Genomic DNA, 27,870 nt, shown 5'->3' on the forward strand with positions numbered 1-27,870 from the left:
AAGGCCTTGCTTGCTAGATAAGCTCACCCTTCCTCATTGCCTTCCCTCCACCCATCCATCTGCCCTCCTTCTTTCCCTCCTTTCTTCAGCTAGATGTGCATGGCTTTTTTCTTCTTCTAAATTCAAGAGTTGAAGAGTTTACTTAGTTTCTTAACCTATAGGATTTATGAAAGTTATTCTTTTGTTAAAGTATTGAATTTTATCATATAGTAGTACTGTTTATTGTTTATATGCTACTGATATTTTGGAATTTGTCGAATTATCTTTGTGACCTAGTTCATTATCTGTTTTTGTGGCTATTTCAAGTGTGCTTGAAAAGAATCTTGTTTTTCTCCTGGCTCAACTTCCACATCTGTGAAACAGGAAGTACCAAAAATATTCACCTCCTTTGTTTGAAGATTGGAAAACCAAAGATCCAATTGAAAGACAGAAAAAGACTATGTTCTTTTTGACTCTTCTGCAAACTCTCAAGGATCTAGCTCAGCACAGGTAACTTAATAGGGTGAGAGAAAACTGAAATCTTTGTTCTTGCTGAAAATGGCTTTATTGTTATTGAGTAACAATCCTCAATGGGGGGCACAATTTTTACATACAGAGAGACTGCCAGAGTGATCACTGGCAATAGTGATTCTGATTTGTTTTTCTTTTTTTTTTTTTTTTTGTTGGTCGTGGGGCTTGAACTCTGGGCCTGGGCGCTGTCCCTCAGCTCTTCAGCTCAAGGCGAGCACTCTACCACTTGAGCTACAGCGCCATTTCCGGTTTTCTGGTGGTTTATTGGAGATAGGAGTCTCACAGTCTCTCCTGCCCGGGATGGCTTTGAACCGCAATCCTCAGATCTCAGCCTCCTCGGTAGCTAGGATTACAGGCGTGAGCCACCAGCGCCCGGCACTGATTTGTTTTTCTTTAGAGGCTAATTGACCCTGGGTATTTATATAAATGAAGCTGTTGCATTGGTGCACTACTAAAAAGTATCACTGTGTGGTAAGTAGGTGGTCCACTAGGCTAGGTGAGGGCAGTCTATTTGTTTATGAGACAGCACAGACACTCATCAATGGCTTCATTTTCTAGGTGTTTTGTTTTGTTTTATTTTGGTTGTCATAGGGATTGAACTCTGGCCCAGATGCTCAGCTCTTCTGCTCAAGGCCTCTACCACTTGAGCCACAGCCCCACTTCTGATTTTCTGGTGATTAACTGGAGATAAGAGTTTCATGGGCTTTCCTGCCTGGGCTGGCTTTGGACTGAGATCCTCAGATCTCAGCCTCCTGAGTAGCTAGGATTACAGTAGTGAGCCACTGGCTGATCTTAATGCCAGATCTTCATAGGTTGCTTCTTCTAATGACACTGTGTCTTTTATCAGCAGCCCTTATTCTTCTTATGCTGTCTCCTGCCCTTGTCTGTGAACACTCGTGCACTTCACTGTTTGCTTCCCATGTCCAACTAGACTTAATTTATAGTTCCAAGGATATTTCAAGCTTTTCCAAACATTGAGTTCACCAAAAAGTGGTGTTTGTTTTGCTATTTGTTTCAACCTTTGTATAAGTTTACAATTGGAAAAACTATTTTCTTATCTTCTCAGCCTCCGGCCTAGTTAGGATGACAGCCTTCAGAGCCGGCTCCTTTAGGCTAGTCACTCTTTTTTTTTTAAATCTTCACGTGGGTGTCTTGTTTGCCCATAGCAAGCATGGCGGAAAGAGCTTCAGCCGGACTCCTTGGCCCACAGTAAAGATGGAGACAGCACTTCCTGTGCTTGCCCTCATTAAAGATGGCGACGGCACTTCCTGTTTAGGGCTTTTGCCTTCAACAAAGATGGTGCTTTTGGGGCAGGTTCCCTAACCCTCGGTTCCGGTTGTGGGTTTTTTTTTTTTTTTTTTTCCTATCCCTAAAGCTACGTGGTCGCAGACGTAAGTATCAGGAATCCATGTTTTCTCGCAGCCCCGCGCAGTGGCGTCGCGACACCGGCCCGGAGTGGTCTCCGGTCTCCCTCCCCTCCCCCGTGTGCTGCAGTTTTTGTCTCTCCAGGATTGGGGGGGGGAGGAGGGGAGGAAGCCTGTCTTCGCCGTGGTCCGCTGTGATGTGCGGGGGTTCACTCGTGCCGAACATCCCCCGTAATTCTTCCTGCGTGTCACACGAAGGTCTCGGCTGCCAAAGCAGGGAATTAAAGGCAATTCCAAGTGCGCGCTCGCGTCCCAACATGGACACTTTCCTCCTCCCCACCGGCCTCCGCGGGCCTCCGCGGGCCGGGAGGGCGCCAGGGCCCGCGGTGCCCCGGCTCGCGTCCGCGCCGCAGCCTCGGCGGCCACCTCTGCGTCCCGCCCTTCCACTCCACCTCCAAGTCACCACAGCCGCCCGCGCGCCGGGGCCTGGGGTCCCACCTGGCTCCGACCCGCTGGGGTGTGGCCCGACGCCGCGGCCCGCGCCCGCCCTCCTGCTACTCAAGAGCCTGAGATCTGAGGTTTACCACCTCCAGTTGGCCACCGGGAAAGCCCGAAGGGAGGAAGTGGGGCGAGCTGTGGCTTACCCGGGGCAGTGCTCGCCTTGGGGTGGGGGTGGATCTCAGGGACGTGCCCCAGCTGTAAGTTCAAGCCCCAGGACTGGCAAAACAAAAACCCAGTGTTGTGCTGGAGATGGTGAATTTTCAAGGTGGTGTGGTGGCCCTTGACCATTGTAGACAGGACACCGACACCTTTTCTTGAAGGCAGTGTAGAGGCCATTTCTCTTAGGAAAAAGATCCTTCAAGTCATTGGTATCTCTGGTTTCTGCCTTCCACTCCCATTGTTGGTCAGGCTCTACAAGTGCCTGTGGTTGGTCATCTTGGCGCCTGCTGATGGGGTGGTGGTAGGCTTTCAAGGATGCAGACTGTGTGTGTGTGTGTGTGTGTGTGTGTGTGTGTGTGTGTGTTCCATCAAGGCTGGCACCCAACTGCTTGATCCACACTTCTTGCTTGTTGCTGGTTAATTAAAATAAGAATGCCACAGACTTTTCTTTTCTGGCCTGGTTTTGAACTACTATCCTGACACCTCAACCTCCAGAGTTGTTAGGATTACAGGTGTTAGCCATCAGTGCCTGGCATGGGTAAAGACCATTTAAAAACCAAACTACATTAAAATAAATTCTGGCATGTTAAAATTAGATGATACTCAGAAATCCTGTTTGTTTGTTTTTTTTTTTCAAATTGCTTTTAAAAGAAGGTCTGTGACCCACACTTTTGTCAAATCTCTACGGAACAAGGAGTTGAATTAAGGACCCCATTGTGTGAAAAGCAAGAAAGAAAAGATGATGTTCAGAAGATTTGAAATTGGCCTTGACAATCATGTGGAAAACACTCCAGGCCTGGCACTCTGCTAAGGTTCAAAGATCTGTCTGACTTTGAGGTGCTTAGAAGGTGGCCATGCTATCTTTAGGGGCCCATCGACCATCTTGTCATCTGAGTTATGGTTTTGTCTCTTTCCAGGGAAAATGGAGGCCAAAGACAAACAAGTCCTCCGCTCACTTCGCCTGGAGCTGGGTGCAGAGGTATTGGTGGAAGGACTGGTTCTTCAGTACCTTTACCAAGAAGGAATCTTGACAGAAAACCATGTTCAGGAAATCAAATCTCAAGCCACAGGCCTCAGGAAAACAATGCTACTATTGGATATCTTGCCCTCCAGGGGTCCTAAAGCATTTGATACCTTCCTGGATTCCCTTCAGGAATTTCCCTGGGTTAGGGAGAAGCTGGAGAAGGCAAGGGACGAAGCCAGAACTGAGCTACCTGCAGGTAGGTCCCCAAAAGATAATGTCAAATCAGCTCTGAAACTTGGAACTATACCCTTTGTGTTATTGGAAGCTGAGGTTTTAGCTGGGCAGGGGTCAGTGGCTCATGAACATGGACAAAGTCTGGACTTAAAGGATATAACACTGGAGAGACGAGATGAGGAGGTATCATTAGGAAATATATGGAGGGCTGGAGGTATAGCTCAAGTATAGAACTCTTGCCTACCCAATATGAGGTTCTGAGTTCAAGTCCTGGTACCTCAAACTTTTTTTTAAATAAAAAAGGAAATATAGAGAAGGAAAGAAGAATGAGCCATGAGAGTGAGAGGTTGAAGAGGGAGCTCTGAGAACATTTAGAAATGCTTGCTGAGAAACTTGGCAAGTCACTTTAGGAGGCATGTTCTCATCAGAGAGCTGGGTCATATCTCAGCCCTTGGCACAGGGACCATTTGGAAAGTGCAGATGGGAAAGCCGGCTTTGGCCTACTGATAACTGATTTGTGGGCTGCCAGGGCTGCCAGCTGTAAAAGGTCAGATTTGTGGAGGGGGAGGTAGTCTCTAGGAAGGCATGTCCTGCACCTGTTGCCTGGGCTGACCTATAAGGCCAAAGGGGATTATTTTGAAGATGGACAGGTTTGTTATTTGAGGCTATTAGTTTAATAAAGTGTCCTTTTTAGTTTGGTTTTGTTCAGACACCTGGAGTATTGACTTTTTTCAGAGCAGTAGTTTGGAGAGGTCTCATTTGAATTTTGAGGAGAATTGGAAGCTATGGAAAGAGCAAATTGTGCTGGCTGCCTGGGCTGTGGCAGGAAGATGTGGTCTGAAACACTTGGTTCCTCTTAACACCTCCCATGACTTCTACTTTTTACAAAGATCAAGGAGCAGAGATCTAAGCTGGCAAGAACATAACGTTTTGTAAAAAAGATAAAAGCCGGCTTGCACAATTTTAACAGGAAATTAAGAAATGAATCCAAAGAAATGAAAACAGAGTCATAGATCTCTGATGTATTGTTTAGATCACCCAAGACGATCATATAACTGTTGATTCTGAAAGGGTTTCAGTTTCCAGCTATGTGTTTCCATGGGGAAACTCTAAGTCAATATCAGGAAAACACCAATTCTGGTGTTTTATATATCTGGTGTTATATATCCTGCTTTCACTAATGTGATTGAAATCTTAAATAGTTCAGCTTGCTTTTGTTTGGACATGCAGTATTTAATTTTGACAATTAAAGCTGTGTCAGATTTTTGTAGCAGAATCAAGAAATTAGAATTCTCTGGGATTTTTGATGAAGTGATAGAACTAGTCTAAGCCAGTGCTCTTTAGACTTTTTTGCTATTTTTTTTTCAACATGAATATAACTGTTAAAAATAAAAAATAAAATGTTATGACTAAGAGACTACTTTTAGTATTCTTGCCACCTAGATATCATACTTTCATTTTTTTTTCAGACCACATGTATTCAGTGATTGCTTATATGATTAATTATGTCAACTAACTTTAACAAGACTTGGTTAAGTCAAAAACAAAAAATATTTTTATTCCATGAGTGGCCAGTTTACATCTAGATATATGGTTTAGATTTTTTTTTGCTGTTCGTTTTTTGTCGGTCTGGGTTTTGAACTCAGGGCCTGGGTGCTGTTCCTGAGCTTTTTTACGCAAGACTTTTGCTCTACCACTTTGAGCCATAGCACCAGTTTTCTGATGGTTAATTGGAGATAAGAGCCTCATGGATTTTCCTGGCCAGGCTGGCTTTGAACCTTGATCCTCAGATCTCAGCCTCCCTGATGAGTTAGCATTATAGGCATGAGTCACTTGGTTTGGGTTTTTCGAAATACTGACAATGGCTGGACTTTGAGGATCATGAGAGTTCTCAGCTTAGATTGTTCTAACAAAATTCAGTACTCCACATGTCTGAACAAAATGAAGCTGAACTACCTGAGACGTTTCTACTACTTTATGAAGCAGAGTGCATAGCACAGAATCTGGGAAAGGGTAAATAATTCTGGGTGTTTTCCTGGTCTTAGACCAAGAGGCTCCTCTTAGAAACAAGAAAACTGGCAGACAAAAAAAGTTCCCTACCAAAACAGTTACGTGACCATTTTGGGTGATGTAAATAATAGCGTCATACATCAGTCAGAGGAGTGTGACCTCATTTTCACTTTTTCAGGTGTATTCAGAGAACAAGAAAGAATTATGATGAAAGTTACAGAAAAAGTGGGGGAAAAAGTAGTTTTTCTTTTTTTTTTAAAGCAAATAAAATGAAGCAGTACATAGTAGGAAAAACTGAGCATATCTTTGTAGAAGTTCAGGAAAAAATAAGGTTTTCCTTAAGGTTTGTTAGTTTTGTAGAAGTTAAATAGAAAGCTAGGATGGCTCTGGAACACACTGAGTAATCTTATTTTACTTTTCATTATAAACATATAATTGAAAACAAATATTCTGAAGTGGGGGTTTGACTTGCATGTGTTTCTCTATACCTTCCATGATGACAATTACATGAACTCATTTTTAAATAGTTGTCTTTTATTATATATTGACTGTTTTTCTCCAGTTCTTGGGCTTGAACACAGGGCCTGGGCACTGTCCCTGAGCTTCTTTGGCTCAGGCTAGAACTCTTACCACTTGAGCCACAGAACAACTTCCAGCTTTTTCTGTTCATGTGGTACTGAGGCTTCATGCCTGCTAGGTGAGCACTCTACCACTAAGCCACCTTCCCAGTCCTATTTTTTCTTTTCTTTTGTCAGTTATAGGGCTTGAACTCTGGGCCTGGTGCTGTCCCTCTTCATCTCAAGGCTAGCACTCTATTACTTGAGCCACAGTACCACTTCTGGCCTTTTCTGTTTATGTGGTGCTGAGGAATTGAACCCAGGGCCTCATGCATGCAAGGCAAGCACTCTATAACTGAGCCACCTTCCCAGCCCCACCCTATTTTTTCTTAATGTTGGCTTTTATATAATACTGAAAGCTATGAGTAAGATATGGAGACTAGTAAGATAGTAAACACCTGTCTCCTCATTACTCTGTTTATGAAAAAAAGTACTTCAATTGTCTTTGAGAATTCCCAATGTTCCTCCCAGGCCTCATTCTTTATCTTTACTCACTGAACCCTTGAATTTGGGGTTCATCATTCTTTATAGTTTTTCTTGTCATAAAAATGACCTTTGAAGCCCACATATATTATTGAAAATCTATCATGTAATGTGTGTGTACATATATATGCATACACACATATGTATACATATGTATGTGTATACATATACATGTACATGTGTTTGTACAAGGAGGTAAAACTCTTCTCTTTTTGTAGACCTTAAAATATTTCTAAGTAATTTAATAGCATTATTTTAATTCTGCAATTAAATAATGAATTGGAAACTTATTTTTTTTAAACTGGACAAATCTTACAATTGAAATACCTTTTGAAATCCTTAAGAAAAACCAAACAAATCCAGAGGCCGGTTTCTTAGTGCTCTGATGCTTCTCCTGCATTGTTGTGAAGTAATTCTAATAAGTTTTGCAGTGGTCTGCTTCTATTTTTATAAAGACGTCTTGGAGTTTGGAGTTGCTGGAGGGTAGGGAGATGAGGTACTTATAATATGTATGAGAAGTTGCTTGTAGGTATTACGGCAACCACTGCTTACCTTTTACCCACTTTGGTTGTATAATTATCAACTACTTTTTTCAACTAATCTTAGGGATTTGGTGGCCTTCTTTCTGGAGGCCTTGAGAACAAATGGGAAGATTTCCTTCCCATTTCCTTCTCTTGCAGGAGATTGATGCTGCTTCAAGAGTGAATGGATTTCGGTTTATTGATGCTCTTTCTTTTATGCTAATCTTGGTTTTCTCTGTTAATAGATTTCATTTGTCAATCTTGAGCCACCTCAGAGGGTTTATTTGGGTGATCCTAGTTAGTTGCTTCTTATTTGTATGCTGAATGTGATGTTTTAGACAAGATTGGCGCTGTACCTTTTTCTCCTAACCCCCCTCTCAGAAAATCATTAAACATAATGAGTAATCCTAAACCTTTTTACTTTGTGATCTGCCTAGATGTTTGTTTAAAAAGTTTAAGATGCAGATGGATAATTGGTTTGTGTTTTTTTCACCCTAAAAGTACTCTTACCTTTTAAAAGAGGAATTCTGATGCTAAAATGACTTAATCCACTTTGGCAGAGTGGAAGGAACACTTCACAGGGTGTCCCTTTCTGCCAAGGTCACACACTAGACATTAGATCAGCTGAAAATCCTCTGTGGGCTCCTGTCGGCTTATTTTAGGACATGAGGACAGCATCCTATGTGGGTAAAGGTAGCCTGTGCCTGCCTGCACGGCTCCCTTCCCAGGGTCCTTTTTGTACTCACAGACAGCTCACTCCACTGCCTGGGTTAATCTGGCTGGTGTAGAAGGGAGACTTATTGCAATTCTGGCCTCACTATCTGTTGGGACATAGCCTAAGTGATGGCAGAGTAGCCTGTGGGACCCAGTACTCCTTGTTCCATGATGTTGGCCTTGGCTATGGGGCTGAAGCTGTGTCTGTGCTGTGAATGCTCTTAAAAGTCCGCATAGTAGCCCTACTTTTTATCCTGCCTTCTCTTAAGTCTTGGGAGTTTGTTTTTCCGTCTGCCCTTGGCTAGATTCCTGCTTATGTATTCTTAGTCACTGGCAGTAGTGAAGGACAGATTGCTGGGACACAGAGCTCAACACCTCTTGCAGGAGCATCAGCTGCCTCAACTGCTGACCCCAGAGGAGTGGCTATTCAGAGGCTGTCACTGGTTTTGGCCTTGTCTGCTTTCAACAGGTCTTCCCCATGAGCCTTAAGCCCAGCTCCCTGACTGCCCTCCCCAGTGCATACACAGGGGTGGCTGGTCTGTTTTTCCTCTCTCAGCCTGTCCCTTGTGGAGATGTCCTTGATTGATCATTTGATCATGCTGAGTATCAGCCACCCTCTTATTTGCATCTGAAGCCATCAAGCTGTAATGGTTGGTATATTAGACATTGTCATAAGTTATTTGAGAGACATCTAGCTTGGGGTCCTTCTCACAATACATTATGCTAAGTTCCTGGTTGATCTCAGATTATGCAGCCTTTGCTGCATGCAGTTGTTTCTGTGTGGCTGAGTAGTCTTTGGCTTTCTATCCTGTATCAGAAACCAGTGGTCTCCTACGCCTCATTATCATACACTTCTTGAGGACCTACTGGATGCAGAGGGGGCAAGTTGGGGGGGGGTGCAGAAGAGGCATCACCCTACTGTGTGCTTTGGGGGACAAAGACCAGCTCAGGTGGTAGGCCTTGTTGCCTTTAAGGTGTGCCTGGCTTTGCTATTCAGTTTAGATATTGAAATAGTTCTATTAACGATTTCTCCTATGACTTCTAGTCATGCCATGCAATGGAGCCTGTTCTATATGAGAAGTTCAGTTGCCAATCTCTGGATAGCCAGCCTGTGGCCTCTCCAGGTGCTTTGCTGTGGCTGCAGTGTTTGCCAGGTGAAGTGACAGGAAATAGCTAAGTTTTGTAGTTCAATTACTGTGTCTGAAGTTTTCTGAAGTTTATCTGTTATCTGCTGCTCTAATGGTAAGCAGGATGGAGCTGCTCTAATGGTCAGCAGGATGGATCTGGGTCTTAGGAACCAGGAGGAACTCATGGTCATTGAATTTTTCTCCGAGAAAACAGAGGCCAGGGACATAAGTCAGCTTGTCCACGACCTCACAGCTAGATGATGTAATTTATTGCTGAGACTGGAATCCCAGCCTCCCAACTCTTGATTTAAGACTTTTCCTGCTTCTAATCTTGGCTCCCCACTGGATTTGAAATGAAATTGTATTGTACTGCAGTGTTAATCATTGAAAGAGACTTAAAAATGTACTAATGTATTTTAAAAAATTTTTCATTTAAGAATTGAAATTTCCAAGGCTTTTAGCAGTAATACTGGCATGCAGTTTTCCTGAAATAGTTTATTTTTATTAATGCCAATTTTAATCATACTGCATCTTACCAGATATTCACCCCTACTCCCTTCAGTCCCCAGTTTCTGCCTGGCTGACATAAAGGAAGGGCGGGCAGGAGACTTTTATGGAGTATTTATGGCACTGGTGAATTAATGCATGTGCTGGCAGCTGATTGCTGCTCTTTCTAGGAATAGCAGATCATGTGACAGGTCTTACCCCAGCAGGAGGCCTCCATTTCACTTTAACAAATGGATTTAATGTTCTTTTTGCTTAGGAAGTCTGACTTCTCTCTGCCTGCTGTGGCTGAATGGACCATTTAGCTGCATACATCACCTATTGACCATCAGTTGATTTAGCTTTGCATTTATCAGCCCTAGCTAAAGTGCATTGGAATTACCCCGTGAAGTTTAAAAGAAAATTATGGATGGTCAGGGTTGTACACTGGGGTAATCTATTTCGAAATCTTTGGAAAGCAAGTCTGGACCATGGCTTTAAAGACTCCAGCATCTGGACAAACACAGGCGCAGGTGCAGATGCCTCACTAGATGATTTTTGAGGTAGTCAGGGATGAGAATCCTTTTTTTTGCTCCCTGAGCATAGGGTTCCAAAAGCTGTCGGCTTGTTCAAAGAATTGTAGTGGAAGGTGGTAGAAGTGGAGGGGGAGGTGGATTAGGACCTTTGTGTGTGGATGTCTTGAACATATTCACTCCTGAATGTTCATTGCCAGTTCACATTGGGCAAACCTTACAACCATAGTGCTCTGAAGCCCAAGGTGTGTCCCATGTGGATGGAGCCTGCCAGGGAGGAGTGATTTGCCTCCTGTTCTCAGATCCATAGTGAGCTGAAGGTGGCTGGATGGTAGAAGAGAGGAGAGACTTGGATGGCCACTAGAAAGTGGGGGTCTGGCCAAGTCTGTCCTTCTGTTGGGTGGCCGGATAGGCTGTCTGTCGTTTTGTTTGCAATGAAAAAGGAATTTCAGTTTTTTTCTGTGTCTCACAAAGAATCTCAGTCAATATTGGTAAAATAATAATCATATTTATTGGAGGCTTACTGTATGCCAGGCATTACTCTTAAGTCCTTTGCATTTATTAATCCATTTTGTCCTGACAAAACCATGGTGAGACTAGTGGTATAATCCCCCTTACTGCACAGATGAGCATGTATGCACAGAGGTGTTAACTAACTTCCTCAAGGTCATAGTCTGTAGTAGAGCTGGATTAAGATTCCAAGGCCTTTGACTTGTTTATTAGTTCATAGTCCATAAAAGCACTTTTTTAAACAAAAAGATGATACTAGACTTTGCCTGGGATGATCTTAGGCTTTGATCCTCCTATCTGCTTCTCAAGTAGTTGGGATTAGAGGTTTAATCCACAATACCTAGGCATAGAAAACACTTTCTTTTGAACACCTGGGTGGGTAGGAGGATTTTAGCCTGAGGCTGGCCCAGGACCAAAAAAATCTGAGGCCCATTAGAAAAATAGTTAAAACAGAAAAAGGCCTGAGGGTGTGGTCTGTGTGGTAGGGTGCCTGCTTAGCAAACATGAGACCTTGAGTTCAAATCCCAGAATTGCCAAGAACAACAACAACAAAATGCCCTTTCTTTCTTCACAAAGTCTGATTACCCAGGCCTGTTACAGAGTCTTACCCACGCATGCAGCCCAAGGGCTTTTTCCACCTCTTTCCTGTCTATCTGCTGTGAGTCCTGTTGCTCGCCCTCTCCCATCTCTTAGTTTTGTCCTTTTTTTTCTTAATGGGAGATAATGTCAGAGTCTAATGTGAGGAAAGATGGGGGTCAAGGAACAGAGACTGAGTTTCTTCCAACCCACATGTTGCCTTGAGAGCAAGAGGCTAAATGGAGACAGTGTGCTAGTCCCTTGTCATCCCAATCTGTATCCCTTCCCTCCCTCCCTGGGCTGGAATCAGCTCCACTTCTGCTGCTCTAAAGCTGGCCTACCAATAATAACCAGCTTTTCTGGTGGTGCAGCTCAGACGTTCAGCAAAAGCTGATGAAGGAAGCATTCCCTTGCTTTGGGTATAGTTCAAACTTGTAGGCAGCTATTGAAGTTAGCTGCAGGAATGTTTGCTTTACTTAATTTTAATAGGCAGCTGTGTTTATACTTGTTCCTCCATTTGGGCAGTAAGGAGTATAGATGTACATGACTCTTTGGAGGGCATTTACCCTAGATTTTTTCTTTTTTTCTAATCAGGGTTTTTCAAACAGTAAATTTGAATTGAAAAGGAAATGTAACTTAGAAGTTTGGGGCAGGTTTTAGTCTTTAGGCTTTATTTTGATAGTGTTATGAAAGAAACTGTAACTCCTTGTACTAAGTGCCAAGTTGACAATTCCTGGAAATGAGGTTCTAGTTACACTCAGCACCATGGCAGAGAGAACGGCAACACTTATCAAAATAACACTGGGAGTTGTCCTCCGAGGCTCAGGGGCTATAGGAATAAACAAGCTCAATCTCCTAGTCTCACCTGGCACTCAGCGCTGCTGCTAGGATCTAATGAAGCAGGCCGTCCCGCAGTGGTGATTCCAACAGGCTGGCCTCTGATTCCCTCAGTTGCACACCATCCACCTGGAGGAACCCAGCCTCCACAGATGAGGGCTCATTCTCCAACACTGGCCCCTCTTCCAAAGTCATCACCGGTTCAATCCTGTGACTTTTAAGTGGTGAGATCTCCACAGCCCCTCCTTGAGCTTAGTTAATGCTTATCTGCCCACAGAGCTCAGAGAATCACGTTTAGTAGGATATCATAATGAAGGATGCAGGGGAAGAGTTCCCTGGCACAAGGTACAGAGGAGTGCAGAGCTCCATGTCCTCTCAGGGACACTGCCCCCACGACATCTCCACCAGCTCAGCTGTCTCGTTGCTCTCCAAGTCCCGTTCACTGGGACTTACATAGGCACAACTGATAAGTTATCAGTGGGCGTCCCCTTTAGCCCCTTTCCTCTCTCTGAAGCTTGGGCCTGAGGCTGAAATGAACCCTCTCATCCTATTTTGGCATTCTGGGTGGCCAGCTCCCATTCTGAAGCTACTTGGAGGCAGTCTGCCATGTCAACTCATGAGCATGCCAAAAGACATTTACTACTTTCAAGATTCCAGAATTCCAGATTTAAGAGTTGTATGCCAGGAAATGGAATGGTGATTCACTATGTACTCTACAATATCAAAGTGGCAAGGGAGCCTGGCACCAGTGGCTCACGCCTATAATCCTAGCTACTAAGGAGGCTGAGATCTGAGGATCATGGTTCAAAGCCAGTCCGGGTAGAAAAGTCTGTGAGACTCTTATCTCCAGTTAACCTCCAGTTAACCGGAAGTGGCACTGTGGCTCAAGTGGTAGAGCACTCGCCTTGAGCTGAAGAGCGCAGGGATAGAACCCAAGCCCAGAGTTCAAGCCCCACGACCGACAAAGAAAAAAAAAGAGAGAAGTTTGTGATTTTTTTGCTTTCAGCGCTGGGGAATGTGCCTAGGGCTTTGTGCATGCTAAGCAGGTACTTTACCAAGTGAGCTAGCTACACATGCAGTCTTGTCTCAACCTTGTGTTGATAAGGAATGTGGTGCTGAGTGGTGATGGTGAGAGGAAATGGTACAGAGCAAGTGGGGCCTCCCTGCTGGGCCTTGTCCATTGCTGTAACTGCAGAACTTTAGAGCTGGGTGGAAATGATTGTGGAGACATTTACCTTGTAGCTAGGGAAGGGAGGGTAGAACCAATTCTAACAGCACTGTATATGGATTCTTTGGGTCAAGCAGTAGGACTTTGTGCTAACAAAGGAAAATTTCTCTGAAGGACACCTGAGAGTTTACAATTTTGGAGGAATGGCTAAAATTCATTGCTCAGTAAGGGCAGGGATGAGGCATGAAGAGAAATCTAAGGCGACGAACTCCTCCATTGTACCTTCCTTCAAGACCCAGAATGGGCCAAGCTGGGGTAAGAAGCCCTTCCCACAGGACATCAGAATAGGCAAAGGTAGTCCAAAAGGAAGAAGGGAAAGCGATCAAAGCGTGAGATGTTTACTATGCTGTTCACTTCCATTTTTGGGGATGGAGGAATTTCTTTGGGACTGGAAAGAAATAATAGCCATTTAAGGGAGGAGGATGTTTTATGTCTTCATGAAATAAGGCCCAAGTTGATGGTTAAAGTGGTAAAGAAAACCTGGGAAAGCAGTGTTTGGAGCAGGAGCGGTCTCCCTAAGTTTTACAGTATAGAATACATGGGGAAAATGGATTGAAAAGGCTGATGGTAGAAGGAAGGGTAGGAAGAAAACCTGCATTTGGTACTGATAAGAGTTACATACTTTAGGCACGTAAAATTACTTATTCTCATATACCCTCTGAGGTTGGTATTCTTTTTTTTTTTTTTTTCCCAGTCCTGGGGCTTTGAACTCAGGACCTGGGGCACTGTGCCCAAGCTTCTTTTGCTCAAGGCTAGCACTCTACCACTTGAGCCACAGCACCACTTCCAGCCTTTTCTGGTTATGTGGTAGTGAGGGGATTAGTATTTTCTTTTTTATTGTGAGACTACCGTACAGAGGGCTTACAATTACATGGACAAGATAACGAATACGTTTCTTATCAAGCATTGGTGCCTCCTCTTTGTTTCCCCTTTCCATTCCTTCCCATACTCCCCCCACCTCCTCCCACCTGATTGGCCCCCCCCACCAAAGTTATAAAGTTTGTTTTTTGACATAACGACTTGTACATCTCATTGTTGCCATGGGTCCACCTGTATCCCTAGTTAAACGATTTGTTTTTTCCCTTCCCCTCCACAAATTATACCAACATCAAACATAGTGAAAGCAGGGGTTATACCGTGGGGGAGGGACATGCAAAGCAACATAGAAATCATCTTATAAATATGTTAGAAACAATTGCATGAAAGAAAAAAATAACATTTGAATACTTATTTTGGGGTTCATTCCCCTAACATCAACTTATCTGACCTTTTCTGCTTTACTCAGACATATACTAGTTATTGCAAATAAGGGAAACCATAGGACCTATGTTTCTTTGGGCCTGGCTTACTTAATATAATTTTTTCCAAATCTTTCCATTTCCTAACAAATGGGGCAATGTCATTCTTTCTGATGGAGGCATAGAATTCCATTGTGTATATATACCACATTTTCTTGATCCATTCATCTACTGAGGAGGTTAGTATTTTTGTTATCATTTGTGTTTTACATAGAGAAGACTGAGGTGTTATATAATTGCCCGAGAACACACAGGACAGTAGTAACAGAGCTGTGCTTTTAAGTCTGGTTCACAAACCTGCTTCTAATTACTAAGTAAGTAATTGTAATCTTTATCTCTAATACCAACTCTTGGCTCTGATTAGATCATGTGTCTTAGGTTATCTGACCTGCGTTAGCACTGCTTCTTTATTTTCTGAGTCTGTCTTGTCTCAGATCTTACTTGTAGCCAACATTTTCTTGTGTGACTATCAGTCTCTTTAAGAGCTCACACCAAAAGAGAGATTTAAAAAAAAGATAAAGGATGTTTTCTGAAAAATGTGTTTAACAGAATAAAGATTTGAATGAGACTGACACAGAAATTTTTGTTTAGTTTTTAAGCTTATTTATTCCCACTTAATGTCTTTTTTTTTTTTTTTTTCCTGTCAGTTGTGGGGCTTTAACTTGGGGCCGGGGTGCTGTCCCTCAGCTCTTCAGCTCAAGGCGATTGCTCTACCACTTGAGTCACAGCACCACTTCTGGTTTTCTGATGGTTTATTGGAAATAAGAGTCTCATAGACTTTCTTGCCTGGGCTCCTGAGTAGTTAGGATTGCAGGCACGAGGCACCAGCACCCAGCTTATCCCATTTAATGTCTTTAAGTTACTAATCAGTCACGGGTTGGTGCTATGGGCATTTGTGCTTCTTCAGGTCTTTATGAGCCTTTTCATTTCAGCATATGCAGTCAAGATCTACACAGGAGACAAAAATCCTACACCAATATGAATAGGGAAAATTTAACACAAATTTCAACCATTGAAAAATTAACTATGATTAACCATGAAATAAATAAAAGCTCTCTAAAAAATACAGGAATAAAAAATGGAAAAGCTAATTTTTCTAGGGTAGTAGGACAGTACAGGATACAGTGACTAGGAACTTAAAATGAAGAATTCTTTCATTTATGTTTTATAGTTTTCAGTGTACAAATATTTTTACCTTCTTGATTAAGTGTATTCCTAAATTATTTGGGGGATTGTTTTAGTTTTTGGTGGGAGGAGGTTGTTTTTGCTGCCCCCCTCCCTGTTTTTTGTTTAGATACAGTAAATAAAGTTGTTTTCTTGATTTCCTTTTCAGGTTAATATTAGTATTAGGAAATCTACTGATTTTTGTATGTTAATTTTGTACCCTACAGCTGTTCTGAATTCACTTATTAGTACTAAGAGGTTTTATTTCTTCCTTTTTTGTGAAGTCATTAGAATTTCTTTCTGTACAATTGTATTGTCTGCCAACAATGACAATTTAATTTCTTCCTTTCCAATCTAGATACACTTTCTTTTTTTCTCCTCCCTGTTTGCTTTGGCTATGATTTTTAATACTGTGTTAAATAGAAGTAGGAAGAGACATTCTTGTCTTGTTACTGATCACAGAGGAAAAACTTTCAACATATCTCTGTTGGGAATGATGGCCACTATGGGTCTGTCATGTAGGCCTTTATGAGGTTGAAGTATATTCCTCCCATTACTAACTTATTGAGAGTTCTTATGAAAGGATGCTGAATTTTGTCAAATGCTTCACTTTGTGAAGGTGTGGTGTCACACTGATTTGCATATATTGAACCATCTTTGCACCTTCTTAGTCATGGACAATGGCCCTCTTAAGCTGTTCAGCTCAGTTTGCTGGTATTTTGTTGATAATTGGTGCTTCTGTGACCATCAGGGATACTTGTCTATAACTTTCTTCTCTTGACATGCCCTTGTCTGGCTTTGGTGGCAGGGTAATGCTTGGTTTGAAAAATGAATGTGGAAATATTTCTTCTTACTCAGTTTTTGTGGAAGAGTTTCTAAAGAATTGGAATTGGCTCTTTTTCAAATGATTATAGAATTCAGCCACTACATATAACCATGATCTCAGATAAGTACAATAAAGCCCCCAAATTATTTGATGCATCTCCCAAGAAAATAAAAAACTCTGTATCCTGCCTTTGAATCTAGGCTGTGGGACATTTCAGCCAAAAGAACAGAGCAAATGTAACTGCTGTGATTTGGGTGTGTGGTTAGTCCCTCAAAGGTTCAATCCTGGAAGGTTGGTTTCCACTGTGGTACTGTAAATGATGTTTGAGGCACTGGAGATGCCACTGTTGGAAGGGATTAGTGTAGTTCTCTTGGGTCTTGGACAGGTTCCTACAATAGCAGATTGTTAGGAGAAGAGTAAGCTTGGTCCTTCCTGAGTCTCTTGCTTCCTGTATCAACATATACCTCTTCAGTATGAGGTTCTTCATAAAAGTGAAGATAGAAATACTGAGTGACATAGTCATGGCAGTACTGTGTATGTCTGAAGGAAATAATTCAGTACGTTGAAGAGACATTTACACCCTAATGTTCATGGTGGCCCCATTTATAGCATTAACAAAGGTTAATGTGAATCCCAGGTTCACCAGAGGATCCCAGGTTCACAACTTGGTATCATTTCCGTGTGACATACAAGCTTTTAGAAGGGAACAAAGACCTAGTGTATTTTTGTGCCTCGTTTGATGAAATGTGGACAGTTGAGAAATCTGGTTGAGATCGTGTAGAGCCATTGGAGTTATGGTCTAGGTTAAGTGCAAACAGAGCAAGGCCTGTGCATTCATATTTTTCTTTTCAGTGTCTTCGGATGCAAGTTCCCCCTTTTCCTTGAATATAGGGAGGGCTCATCTCACATGGTGGGAGGGGTGACCTGCATCTGGGAGAGGAAAGGTGGGAGTGCCCTGCTCTCTCCTGCCACTTCTGTTAGATTTCCTGGGCAGTGTTTTGGGGTAGTATCTTGGATCCTGTCATTAACATCAGAAATTCCATTTTATAGGCTCTTTCTAAACTCAAATCATTTCTACAAAGTTTTTATTTACTTGACACCGATGCTTAAATCTAGAATTTCTCACATGGTACCACAAAAAGAAGAAAGCTTAGAAAATTATTTGTGTGTTTGTGTGTGTGAATATGTGTACGTGTGTGTGTGTGCATGTAAAAAAATACTTTTCTCCTTCAGAGAGTAAAACTTTTGAGTCAACTTGGTCTTTTAAAATTATTATCAAGGCCTGTTGCTATTTTAGTTAGCAAGAGGGTGGGGGCAGGGAACACTGGACTTAAATGACCTTCTCCAAGTACCTCATAAAGAACTGTGGGGAGCATTTAAAAGTATTTTTCTGTTTATCTTTCTTTGAGTATTCTATTTCAAAGTGTTTCACTAGATTATTACATAACTGGATTTTTTTGGTATCTCGTTTGTATGCTTTTAAATTATTAAGCTTCAAAATCTTCATTGTTTTGTATAAACTATTACATTATAGATGATTATGCTTTTGCTAGAGGCACATAATAATATATCTCTTAAACCAACCAGATTCACAAATATGTGGGTGTTTTGGGCAGTAGATTCTTTTCCCCTTGCAGTTGGAAAGTCATTCCTGATGACTTTTTTCATTCAATCCCAAAGTGCATTTCAAAGAGACTATTAAAAAATGTTAGAATAGGGCTGGGAAGGTGGCTCAGTGGTAGAGCGCTTGCCTTGCATGCCTGAGGCCCTGGGTTCGATTCCTCAGCACCCACATAAGCAAAAAGAAAAAAGCTGGAAGTGGCGCTGTGGCTCAAGTGGTAGAGTGATAGCTTTGAGCTGAAGAGCTGAGGGACAGCGCCCAGGCCCAGAGTTCAGCCCCCACAACCGGACCCCCCCCCCAAAAAAAAAGTTAGAATTGCCAGGTGCTGGTGGCTCATGCCTGTAATCCTAGCAACTCAGGAGGCTGAGGTCTGAGGATCATGGTTTGAAGCCAGCCTGGGCAGGAAAGTTTGTGAGACCCATCTCCAGTTAGCCACCAGAAAACTGTGGCTTTGTGGTTCTAGGCCAGCCCTGGCAGAAAAGCCCCTGAGACTCTTATCTCCAATAAACTACTCAGAAAAACCTGGGAGTGGTGCTGTGGCTCAAGTGGTTGAGCACTAGACCTTGAACAAAAGAAGCTCAGGGACAACACCCAGGCCCTGAGTTCAAGCCTCAGGACTGGTAAAAGCAAAACAAAACAACTTCATGTGTAAAAGGGATACCTGTTATTTTATCTACAAAGATTCAGTGAAAGAATATCTGAATTAAGCTTTTAAAACCAACGTACTCTGTATGTGGCAGTCATATTTTCAGTGCTGTTTGGGTAATCAATAAATGTCATATTCTGTGTTGCATTGCCTTGGGCCTCAAAGAAGTCAGGAAGTGGTTTTCCCAGCACTGGGGAGGCTGAAGCAGGAAGATCTTGATTTAGAAGCCATGCTAGAGAGTACATATAACCCTGTCTCAAAAACAAGCAAACAAATCAAAAGCTCCAGAGGACTTGAAGTTCAGTATGAACTTGTTCCTCAGCAGTTGTCTGGATGTTATTGGGTTCTTCCCCTCTGTTCTGCTCTTGAAGATGGACTTTATTTTCTCTTCTGTACATGCGGTGAGTTACTGCTCATACAATGTCAGATGACTTCTAACAGTGACCTAAGGGAAATTTGTGGACATTTTTCTGGTAGCCGCTTACTATCTTGGCAGCATTTGTCATGGGGCTATTATTTCTTTCCTTCTTCACTCCCTCAGCTCCATTATAATCTTAGGGTACCACTGTCATATGTGTGCTTTATATGTGCATGATGTACTGGGAGTTATGGCTTCCACACAGGAATTTTGGGGAGACACTATTGAACCTTTGGAGTGAGTGGGACCATCATCAAGAAGCCCACACAGTAGGGCTAGCAGTGCTCAGTGCCAGTCTGAGAGAAGTGCAGGCAGCAAAGTCCAACCTGTGGGAAGTGTGGCTGCACAGAGCCCAGTAAAGCCCTGGGGACAGAGCTGTGAAGCTCTGGGAGTCCCAGTCCCTCAGTGTGTCCAGGAGGTGACACATGGGGTGAAAGGTCATTTGGAAGTGTTAGCCCATAGTGCTGTTTTCCTACTTATGTGGTATTGCTGTTTTAAATGGGAATGTTTTCCCTTTGCCTTTGTCATCATTATATATTTTGGGAATAGATACTTATTCTGATGCCACAGTTTCATGGTGAGAGTGAATTTGCCCAGGATGAATTTTACCTTGAGTCTCACTCATATCCGATTCAGATGAGATGGACTTTGGGATTTTTGAGTTGATTCTGAAGGAAATTAAGATGTGAGGACTTTTTTTTTTTTTTTAGATCCAGTCGTGGGGCCTGAACTCTGGGCCTGGGCGCTGTCCCTCAGCTCTTCAGCTCAAGGCTAGCACTCTACCACTTGAGCCATGCGCTATTTCCGGCTTTTTTTTCTTTTTGCTTATGTGGTACTGAGGAATCGAACCCAGGGCCTCAGGCATGCAAGGCAAGCACTCTACCACTGAGCCACCTTCCCAGCCCAGATCTGAGGTCTTTTGAGATGGGATGAAAGTATTTCGTATTGGAGAAAGATGTCAATTTTGGAGACCTGCTCTATGATATTATTTTAATGTGTTTCTAGAATTCCTGTATTAGACATTTAATCTCAAATTCATATGTGTTTGTTATTTTGGAGTGAGGCCTTTGAGGGTAATCAATTAAGGTAATCGAGGTCCTGAGGGTTGGCCCTCCCTGATGGCTTTGGTGGCTTTATAAGAAGAGACCTGAGGTATTCTCTGTTCTGTCTCACCCTGCAATACTCCTTCCCATGTTATGATGCAGCAGAGGCCCTCACCCAGTGCTGAACAGATGCAGCACCATGTTCTTGACCTTCCCGGCCTTGTGAACCATGAGCCAAATGAGCTTTTATTCTTCATCAGTCACTAAGTATTTTGTTACAGTAACAGAAAATGGCCTAAGAAACTTGTTGTTGCTGGATTTCTACTTTAGCTTACTTTTCTGCTATTCCTGACCAAGCCAGCAAATTTGGCTTTACTTAACCCTCCACCATACTGATTCTTTGGCATTTCTTAGTGGTTGCTATTTAGTGTTTGTGGATGCCTGCCATTAGCTATTCATTACTCCAGACTTTGTTCTGGTTTCTATGCCAGGCAATTTCTAGCTTGTCTCTGTGGTTTTTAATCCATCTTGTCACTATTATTAGTAACTGTTATAATAATGGATGTTACCTGGGAGTCTATTCCTTACCTTCTTTATGGCTAGAAATTCCACTCTTACATGTCTAGCTTGAAATGGGAGTGGGCATGGTAGTCAGAACTTCTTGAGGCCCACCTCTACGTAGGGCGAAATCTTTTTTTTTTTTTTTTTGTCAGTTGTGGGGCATGAATGCAGGTTCTGGACACTGTTCTTGAGCTCTTTTGCTCAAGGCTAGCACTTTGAGCCATACCTCAACTTCCGGTTTTTTGAGGGGTTAATTGGGTTCTTATGGGGACTTTTCTGCCCAACTGGCTTTGAACAGCAATCCTCAGATCTCAGCCTTCTGAGTAGCTAGGATTATAGGCATGAGCCACCAGTGACCAGTGCTAAATCTTTTTTAAAGATGGGGAAAATTCTAAGACTTAAAATAGAAGCTTTTAAGATGATCTCCTTTGAACTGGTATATCCAAGAACAACAAACAAGCAAAAATAAAAATTATCCCTCTCACATGCACATACCCCAGACTGCCTTTTGCCTATTTAATAGAGTGATTCTGTACACTTAGTAACTTTGGTTCTTTATATGGTTTGTCTGTGAAAAGTTTCCTACAGGCTCATGTGTTGAAAGCTTGGTCTTCTGCTGATGCTGCTATTTTGGGAGGTTCTGGAAACTTTAGAGGATGGGTCTTCATTGGAAGCCGTGGGTCACTGGGGACATGCCTTCAAAGATTGTACTCAGTCCCTACTCCCTTCTGCTTGCTCTTCTTCCTGTCTGCCATGAGGTGAATAGCTTTCTCTGCCACATGCTCCTGCTACCATGTTCTGCCTAAGTGCTTGAGGCCAAGTGACCACAGACTGAACCTCTAAAACCAGAAGCTTAAATAAATCTTTCTTCCCAAGTTGTATCTGTCAGGTATTTGTTCACAGTTATGCAGGAGTAACTTACACGGTTCTTAAGTTCCAGGCTCCACTGCTCTTTCACATCTTCATGGTGTTCATTTTTCTTCTAGTTCAATCTACAACCCTTCCCCTGGGCCACTGTTACTCCTTTCTTTTTTTCCTTCTCCAACACTCTGTTCTTTTTAGAAGCAAAATGAATAGTTCCTAAGCTAATAACACTCCCTTTAAATTTTTTATTGTTATTATTAAGTAATTGTACAAAGGGGCTACAGTTCCATACATCAGGTTATAGCTAAGCTATAATAATACTGTTTTTTATTGCCACTTTGCCTGGGCAGTGCTTGGGAAACTGTAGCTGATGGCACAACTGTCAGCGACCTCATTTTGTATGGTTCATAACCTAAGAAGGGTCTGTAAAATTTATTTTTTAAATTTGCTTTTTTTTTTTTGCCAGTCATGGGGCTTGAACTCAGGGCCTGGACACTGTCCCTGAGCTCTTTTCGCTCAAGGCTAGCATTCTACCTTTGAGCCACAGTACCACTTCCAGTTTTCTGGTGGTTAATTGGTTGAAAACGAAAGAAAATGACTTTATAACACCTGATAATTCAAATATTATTGTATAAAGTTTTCTTGGACCACAAGCCTGCTTATTTGTTACACACATTGCCCCTGTCTACCTTTGCACTACATGTCAGACCTGAGTAGTTGCAATAGAGCTCTTGTGGCCCACAGACCCAAAAGCACTTACTATCTGGCCAGCCTTGCCATAGAATGAAAAAGGCCTGGAAAAAAACAGGCTTTTCCAAGGACTGAATCAACCTTTTTTTTTTTTTTTTTTTAAAAACCTTTCTTTTCATGGTGCCTAACAGAGTGTTGGATTAAAGCTAATGCTCGGTTTTAAAATGGATTGGAGAGTCCAAATTGGAGAGGCTGTTCTTCAGAATAAACCTTTCCTGTGAAAGTATGTCATTATCTTTGCTATGTCTTTTGAATTTCAGTTCTGTCAGAAGAGATTTGTCATACTGGACCCATTGAATCTTTTCTTTCCTTTCTAAAATTGTACACAAAAGAAAAAAGAATTAAGTAAACCAAACAGATAAAGTGCCTTTTATACTCTGTGCACATTCACACAAAGATTTAGTTTCAATTTATCCTGTGTACTTACTTACTCATGGTTTAGTCTCTAAATTTTTAGGTATTGGGGCTATGAGGTAATGTTAGCATTTAAGTACTAACCACAAAAAGAGTTAAGCAAGGTTTGCAGTCACAAAGCATTTGCCTTTTGTTCCCATCCATTAGGTATTTTGTGTATTTTCCCCTCATCCTTCCATCTTTGTCTTTGTTTCCATTTCCTTTGAAGAAAATCATTTGTCACTGAGATTCAACTTCTTGACAAGTAATGCCTAGCAAGGGTAAGAATTTCTTTCCTGTCTTTGAGATAACTGTTGTGCTATTTCTGTCTATTATTCACAAGTGTCATTGTATTAGATTTCTCAACTCTCTAAGGCACTTGTTAACATTTTGAGTGCTTACAGTGCCTGTGGGCTCTAACAGGCCTCAAAAGGATTACATCAGAAACTGAAGTGAAAGTCTTTGTCCTTCAAAGAGTTTGTAGTTGGTGTGAAAAGAGGGCTAACATGCATGTGAATCCATCTTCCCTCTCTCCCTCCAACTCCTTCACTTAAATTAGGAACCACATCTTAGTCACTAATGTCTTGTCACAACCATCACAGAATCTTTTACAAACTTGTAGTTCTGCAAGGGAAGGACAGAAAAGACTGGTATATTTTAAAAACAGAGGCAGAGCTGGGTGCCAGCAACAGCTCATGGCTGTAATCCTAGCTATTCAGAATGCTGAGATCTGAGGTTGGTGGTTTGAAGCTAGACCTGACAGGAAAAAGTCATTAACCACCAAAAAGCTGGAAGTAGAGCTGTGGCTCAATTGGTAGAGCACTAATCTTGAGCAAAAAACAGCTCAGGGACAGCACCCAGGCCCAGCAAAACAGAAACAAAAACAAAACAACAACAAAATATGCAGAGACAGGCTTCTGGTTGCTGTTGTTGCTAAGACTGCTAGCCTTGGACTTTGGCAGGAACAGATACATGGTTCCAGGTGGTATTAGTATGTGGTGCTGCATGATACAATGCTTAGCTTTGTGGTTTCTCTTGTAGGAACCTGTTCTCTGGCTCCTTTTATGGGTCTTCTTAGTTCCAGGTTCCTTAGAGTACTGTTCCACCATTTCAGTGTAAATCCATTCTTCCTGCTGCTGCCTCCTTCTCCCACTAGAGCCACTCTTTGCAGGGAAGGTACTTCATGTGTACTGTAATGGTCCTATACCAGGGATGAGCTGTCTGCTTCTAAGCAATATCCATAATACTGGGCAGGGTGACCTAGAGCAGAGGCCTTCTTTCACATGAACAAAATCACCTTTGGTAGCAATTCTATTCTGGTTTATTTTACAAGTGTTGCAAATAATTCACATTGTTTTGTTCAATCTACTTAGGAAATGAAAGCGTAGACATTTTAATTGTTTTGAACATCAGCTTACACCTACTACAGACTTCAGACTTCAGAGCCAGCCAAATGCAGATTTTGGCTCTCACATCCTAACTACATGCTGACTGTGGCCAGTGTGAGGGAAAACAGATGAAGCAAAGACTCTGATTACCTTCAGAAAGGCAGTTTCTCTTTGCTAAAGGAAACAAGTGCCAATTAGCTGTCAATTAAAAAAAGAGTTTCTTTTTAAGCACATTTGAACATAAACTTTAGGGGACAAACCATATTCAGGCCATGGCATTGTCTCTTTTTCTCACTCATTGGCCTTTCTCCTTGAACATGTAAACATGTATAGATAGGATCTTTGCACTTTCTGCTGCCTCTTCTGAATACTCTTTCCCCAGATATTCAATGGAAGTGAGACTCTGGTCACCACTGCCTTCCTCTAGCCTTTTGTGACATCTCTATCTGTTTCTTACTCATCACTGTATCTCCATGAAGGTCATTGCTGCCTTGTTCATTGCAGTATCCTTAGCATCTAGAACAGTGCCTGGCATGGCTTGTGCCCAATAAAATATGGTTGAAGATATGAATGGGTAGGTAATGCAGAACCTTGAAACAAGGGATGCTTTGGTTTCTATAACAGAATACATAAGCTGGACAGCTTATAAACAACAGAAACTTATTTATCACAATGGTGGAAGCTAGAAATTTCAAGAGGCAAGATCAGATTTGATGTTTGGTGAAGGCCGTGTGCTGGTTCATAGATGAAGTCTTTACATAATGGAAGGGTCCGAGCAGCTTCTTATTTCCTTTTCTTCCTTCTCTACCACTTCCTCCTCCTTCTCCTACTCCCTCTTCCTCTATCCTCTTCTTCTTCTCCCTCCTCCCCCTTCCCCTCCTGCTTCTTCTTTTTCTTCCTCCTCCTCTTCCTCTTCCTCTTCCCCTTCCCCTCCCTCCCTCCACCCACATTCACAATTATCTGCTTCAACTCCTTGACATCAGTGGGACTCATTTACATCCTGTGTCCTTTAAATCATTGACTGAATAGCTGTGTGCAAAGGCTAGGGTGTAATATGGCTTGTATTGGTCGTAATTTATTTGAGTAGAATAACTGGGTCATGTAATGTAGCATTTATTGGCGAACTTACCATTCCTGAAAAATACTTTGTAGTATACCTTTGCTTTGTTCTTGGCTTTATGTATATATATATATATATATATATATATATATATATATATATATATGTATATATATATAAATTATATGTAATTTATGTATATATTTATATATATTATATATATATATATATATATATATAATTTTTTTTTGGTCATGGGGCCTGAACTCTGGGCCTGGGTGCTGTCCCTCAGCTCTTCAGCTCAAGGCTAGTGCTCTACCACTTGAGCCACAGGACCACTTCTGGCTTTTTCTGCTTATGTGGTGGTGAGGAATCGAACCCAGGGCCTCCTGCATGCAAGGCAAGCACTCTACCATGGAACCACCTTCCCAGCCTTGTGTCCCTGAGCTCTTTAGATCAAGGATAGCACTCTACCACTTGAACCACAGTGTCACTTACAGTTTTCTAGTGGTTAATTGGAGATAAGAGTCTCATGAACTTTCCTACCCAGGCTGGCTTTGAACTGCCAGCCTCAGATCTGAGCCTCCTGAGTAGCTAGGATTACAGGCGTGAGCCACCAGTGCCCGGCTTCTTGCTTATATTTCTAAGTATAGTGTCCTTGCTTTTTTTGTCTTAACCTGTTGAAATTACAAATGATGTTTCACTTAGCCTGTATGCAAGGTCCTGAGAAATTACAAATGATGATCTAAATCAATTTTTAAAAAATTTCTCACAATTCTGTGTGTTGGCTGGGCTCTGCTTATTGGTTCTTTAGTTCTCTGAGTATTTAATGTAGCAGATGCTACATGACTGGGACTGGAATGTCCAAGAAAGTTGTATTTATATGTCTGTGTCGGTGTAGGTGTGAGTACCTTTGTCCTCTGCTTCAGTGTCTCATTTCCTTTGGTATTTTGATCTGTTTCCTTTGCAGACACTCTTTCTTAGCATTCTTACATATTCCTTAGGCATCATTAGTAAAGCTCTTGACCTTTGATTATTATTTGACGCTTTGGTTTGAATTGCTTTTTGAGAAAATAGCTGTAAACGTTTGGCCATAATTGAATAACAGCTGAAAATGATCACTGGGTCTTCAGCTTTTTTTTTTTTTCTTTTGCTATGTGTGTTGTGCAGGCCCTGTTCTTCTGGGTTGAGTATACATTGGGATCAGAATTGAAAGGAATCTGAAAGGTGGTACTGGAGTTTTCTCTCACTGTAACCTAGAGTAGGTGACTATCAGCAGAGAAAATAAACACAGAAAGGAAGCAAAAAGAAAGGGCCAGGAAGCAAAGTGAAGCAAGCTGGCTGCTCAGAACTGAAGTTATAATGTTAGCAGATGGGAGAGGGCAACTTGAACTACTCAGCTTTTGTGTATCTTCTTTGTCCCATCTGGCCTTTTGAATTCCATTATTGTGCCCAGAATTAAGTTCTCAGGTTGCAAACAGAGGGCTCTTTAAAAAATGGAAGTCAGATCATGCTATTCCCCAGTTTAAAATACCCCAATAAGTTTTCATTGTACTGGGAACAAAAATCCGGAGTCTTGATCCTCTCTAGCCTCTCCTCTCACTAGTCTTCCCTCCTTTCGTATTTTAGCCACATTGACTTTCATTCTGTTCCTGGAGCTCTCTAGGCTCTCCTTGCCAGATTCATTCCATCCTGGGGCCTTTGTACTTGCTGTTCCCTATCTTGGGAACACTTTGCCCTGAGATCTCTGTGTGGCCGGATTCCTTGTTTAAACCTCAGCACAGATGACCTCAGAGAGACCTTTTCTGACCGTGGTCTCCCATTGTGTGCTATAGTACATTAGGTTTCCCCTGCCCCACTCCTCTGTTTTTATTTTTATTTTTTCCTCTGGTGTTCTTTTTTAGCGCTGAAGCTCCCTGTCTCTGTTTCTCATGTATAAGGTGGGGTTAGTAGTAATAGTATATCTTTCATAAAGTTGTTATAAGGATTGAATTAGTTAATGTTTGAAAGAGTATGGGGTACATGATTGCTCTCTGATTTTAGCATTGCCATCATATTACTCTTTATTATCTGAAACCCCCATGTCTAATTACATCTGGTTTATTGTCTTTCACCTGTCACTAGAGTGCTCTTTTGCAAACCAGCACTGCCTTTGCCTGTGTTGGTCTCTCCTCATCTGTCTTCCCAGGGCATCATCACAGACAGCAGATCCTTTGTGTTGGAAGGTCAGGAACTAAAAGCAGGAATAGCCACTGAACAGGCCAGAAAAATCACTGACAGCAGAGAATGAGAGCTTGGGAAAGTTGTGTGGATTGTCAAACATTGTTTATTTACTTAAAATGGGTTCAGAGTTTTTGGTCCAGAAGTTCCAAGACATTGAAAAAACTTGGGGAAAACTTACTATTAATTTATGACTATTTTTCATGGCATTTTGACAAAGTTGGAAAATGTTAACCTTATAAAGACA

At 42.0% G+C, this 27,870-nt stretch overlaps 1 protein-coding gene across 10 annotated transcripts in view; it reads left to right on the plus strand.

Annotated features, from left to right (window-relative positions):
- The window catches only part of LOC138805266 (death domain-containing protein CRADD), a 189,675-nt gene that overhangs the window by 51,493 nt on the left and 110,312 nt on the right, over nucleotides 1–27,870 (plus strand). For 4 of the 10 annotated variants that reach the window (XM_069989988.1, XM_069989998.1, XM_069990006.1 and 1 more), the window contains one exon: nucleotides 3,452–3,754. In XM_069989988.1, coding sequence (XP_069846089.1) covers nucleotides 3,452–3,754 — 303 coding nt within the window. The other 6 variants (XM_069990031.1, XM_069990048.1, XM_069990021.1 and 3 more) reach the window with 6 other exon arrangements.

The sequence above is a fragment of the Dipodomys merriami genome, unplaced genomic scaffold (assembly GCF_024711535.1).
Source record: "Dipodomys merriami isolate MVZ:Mamm:240054 unplaced genomic scaffold, mDipMer1.0.p SCAF_10, whole genome shotgun sequence".
Lineage (NCBI taxonomy): Eukaryota > Metazoa > Chordata > Mammalia > Rodentia > Heteromyidae > Dipodomys > Dipodomys merriami.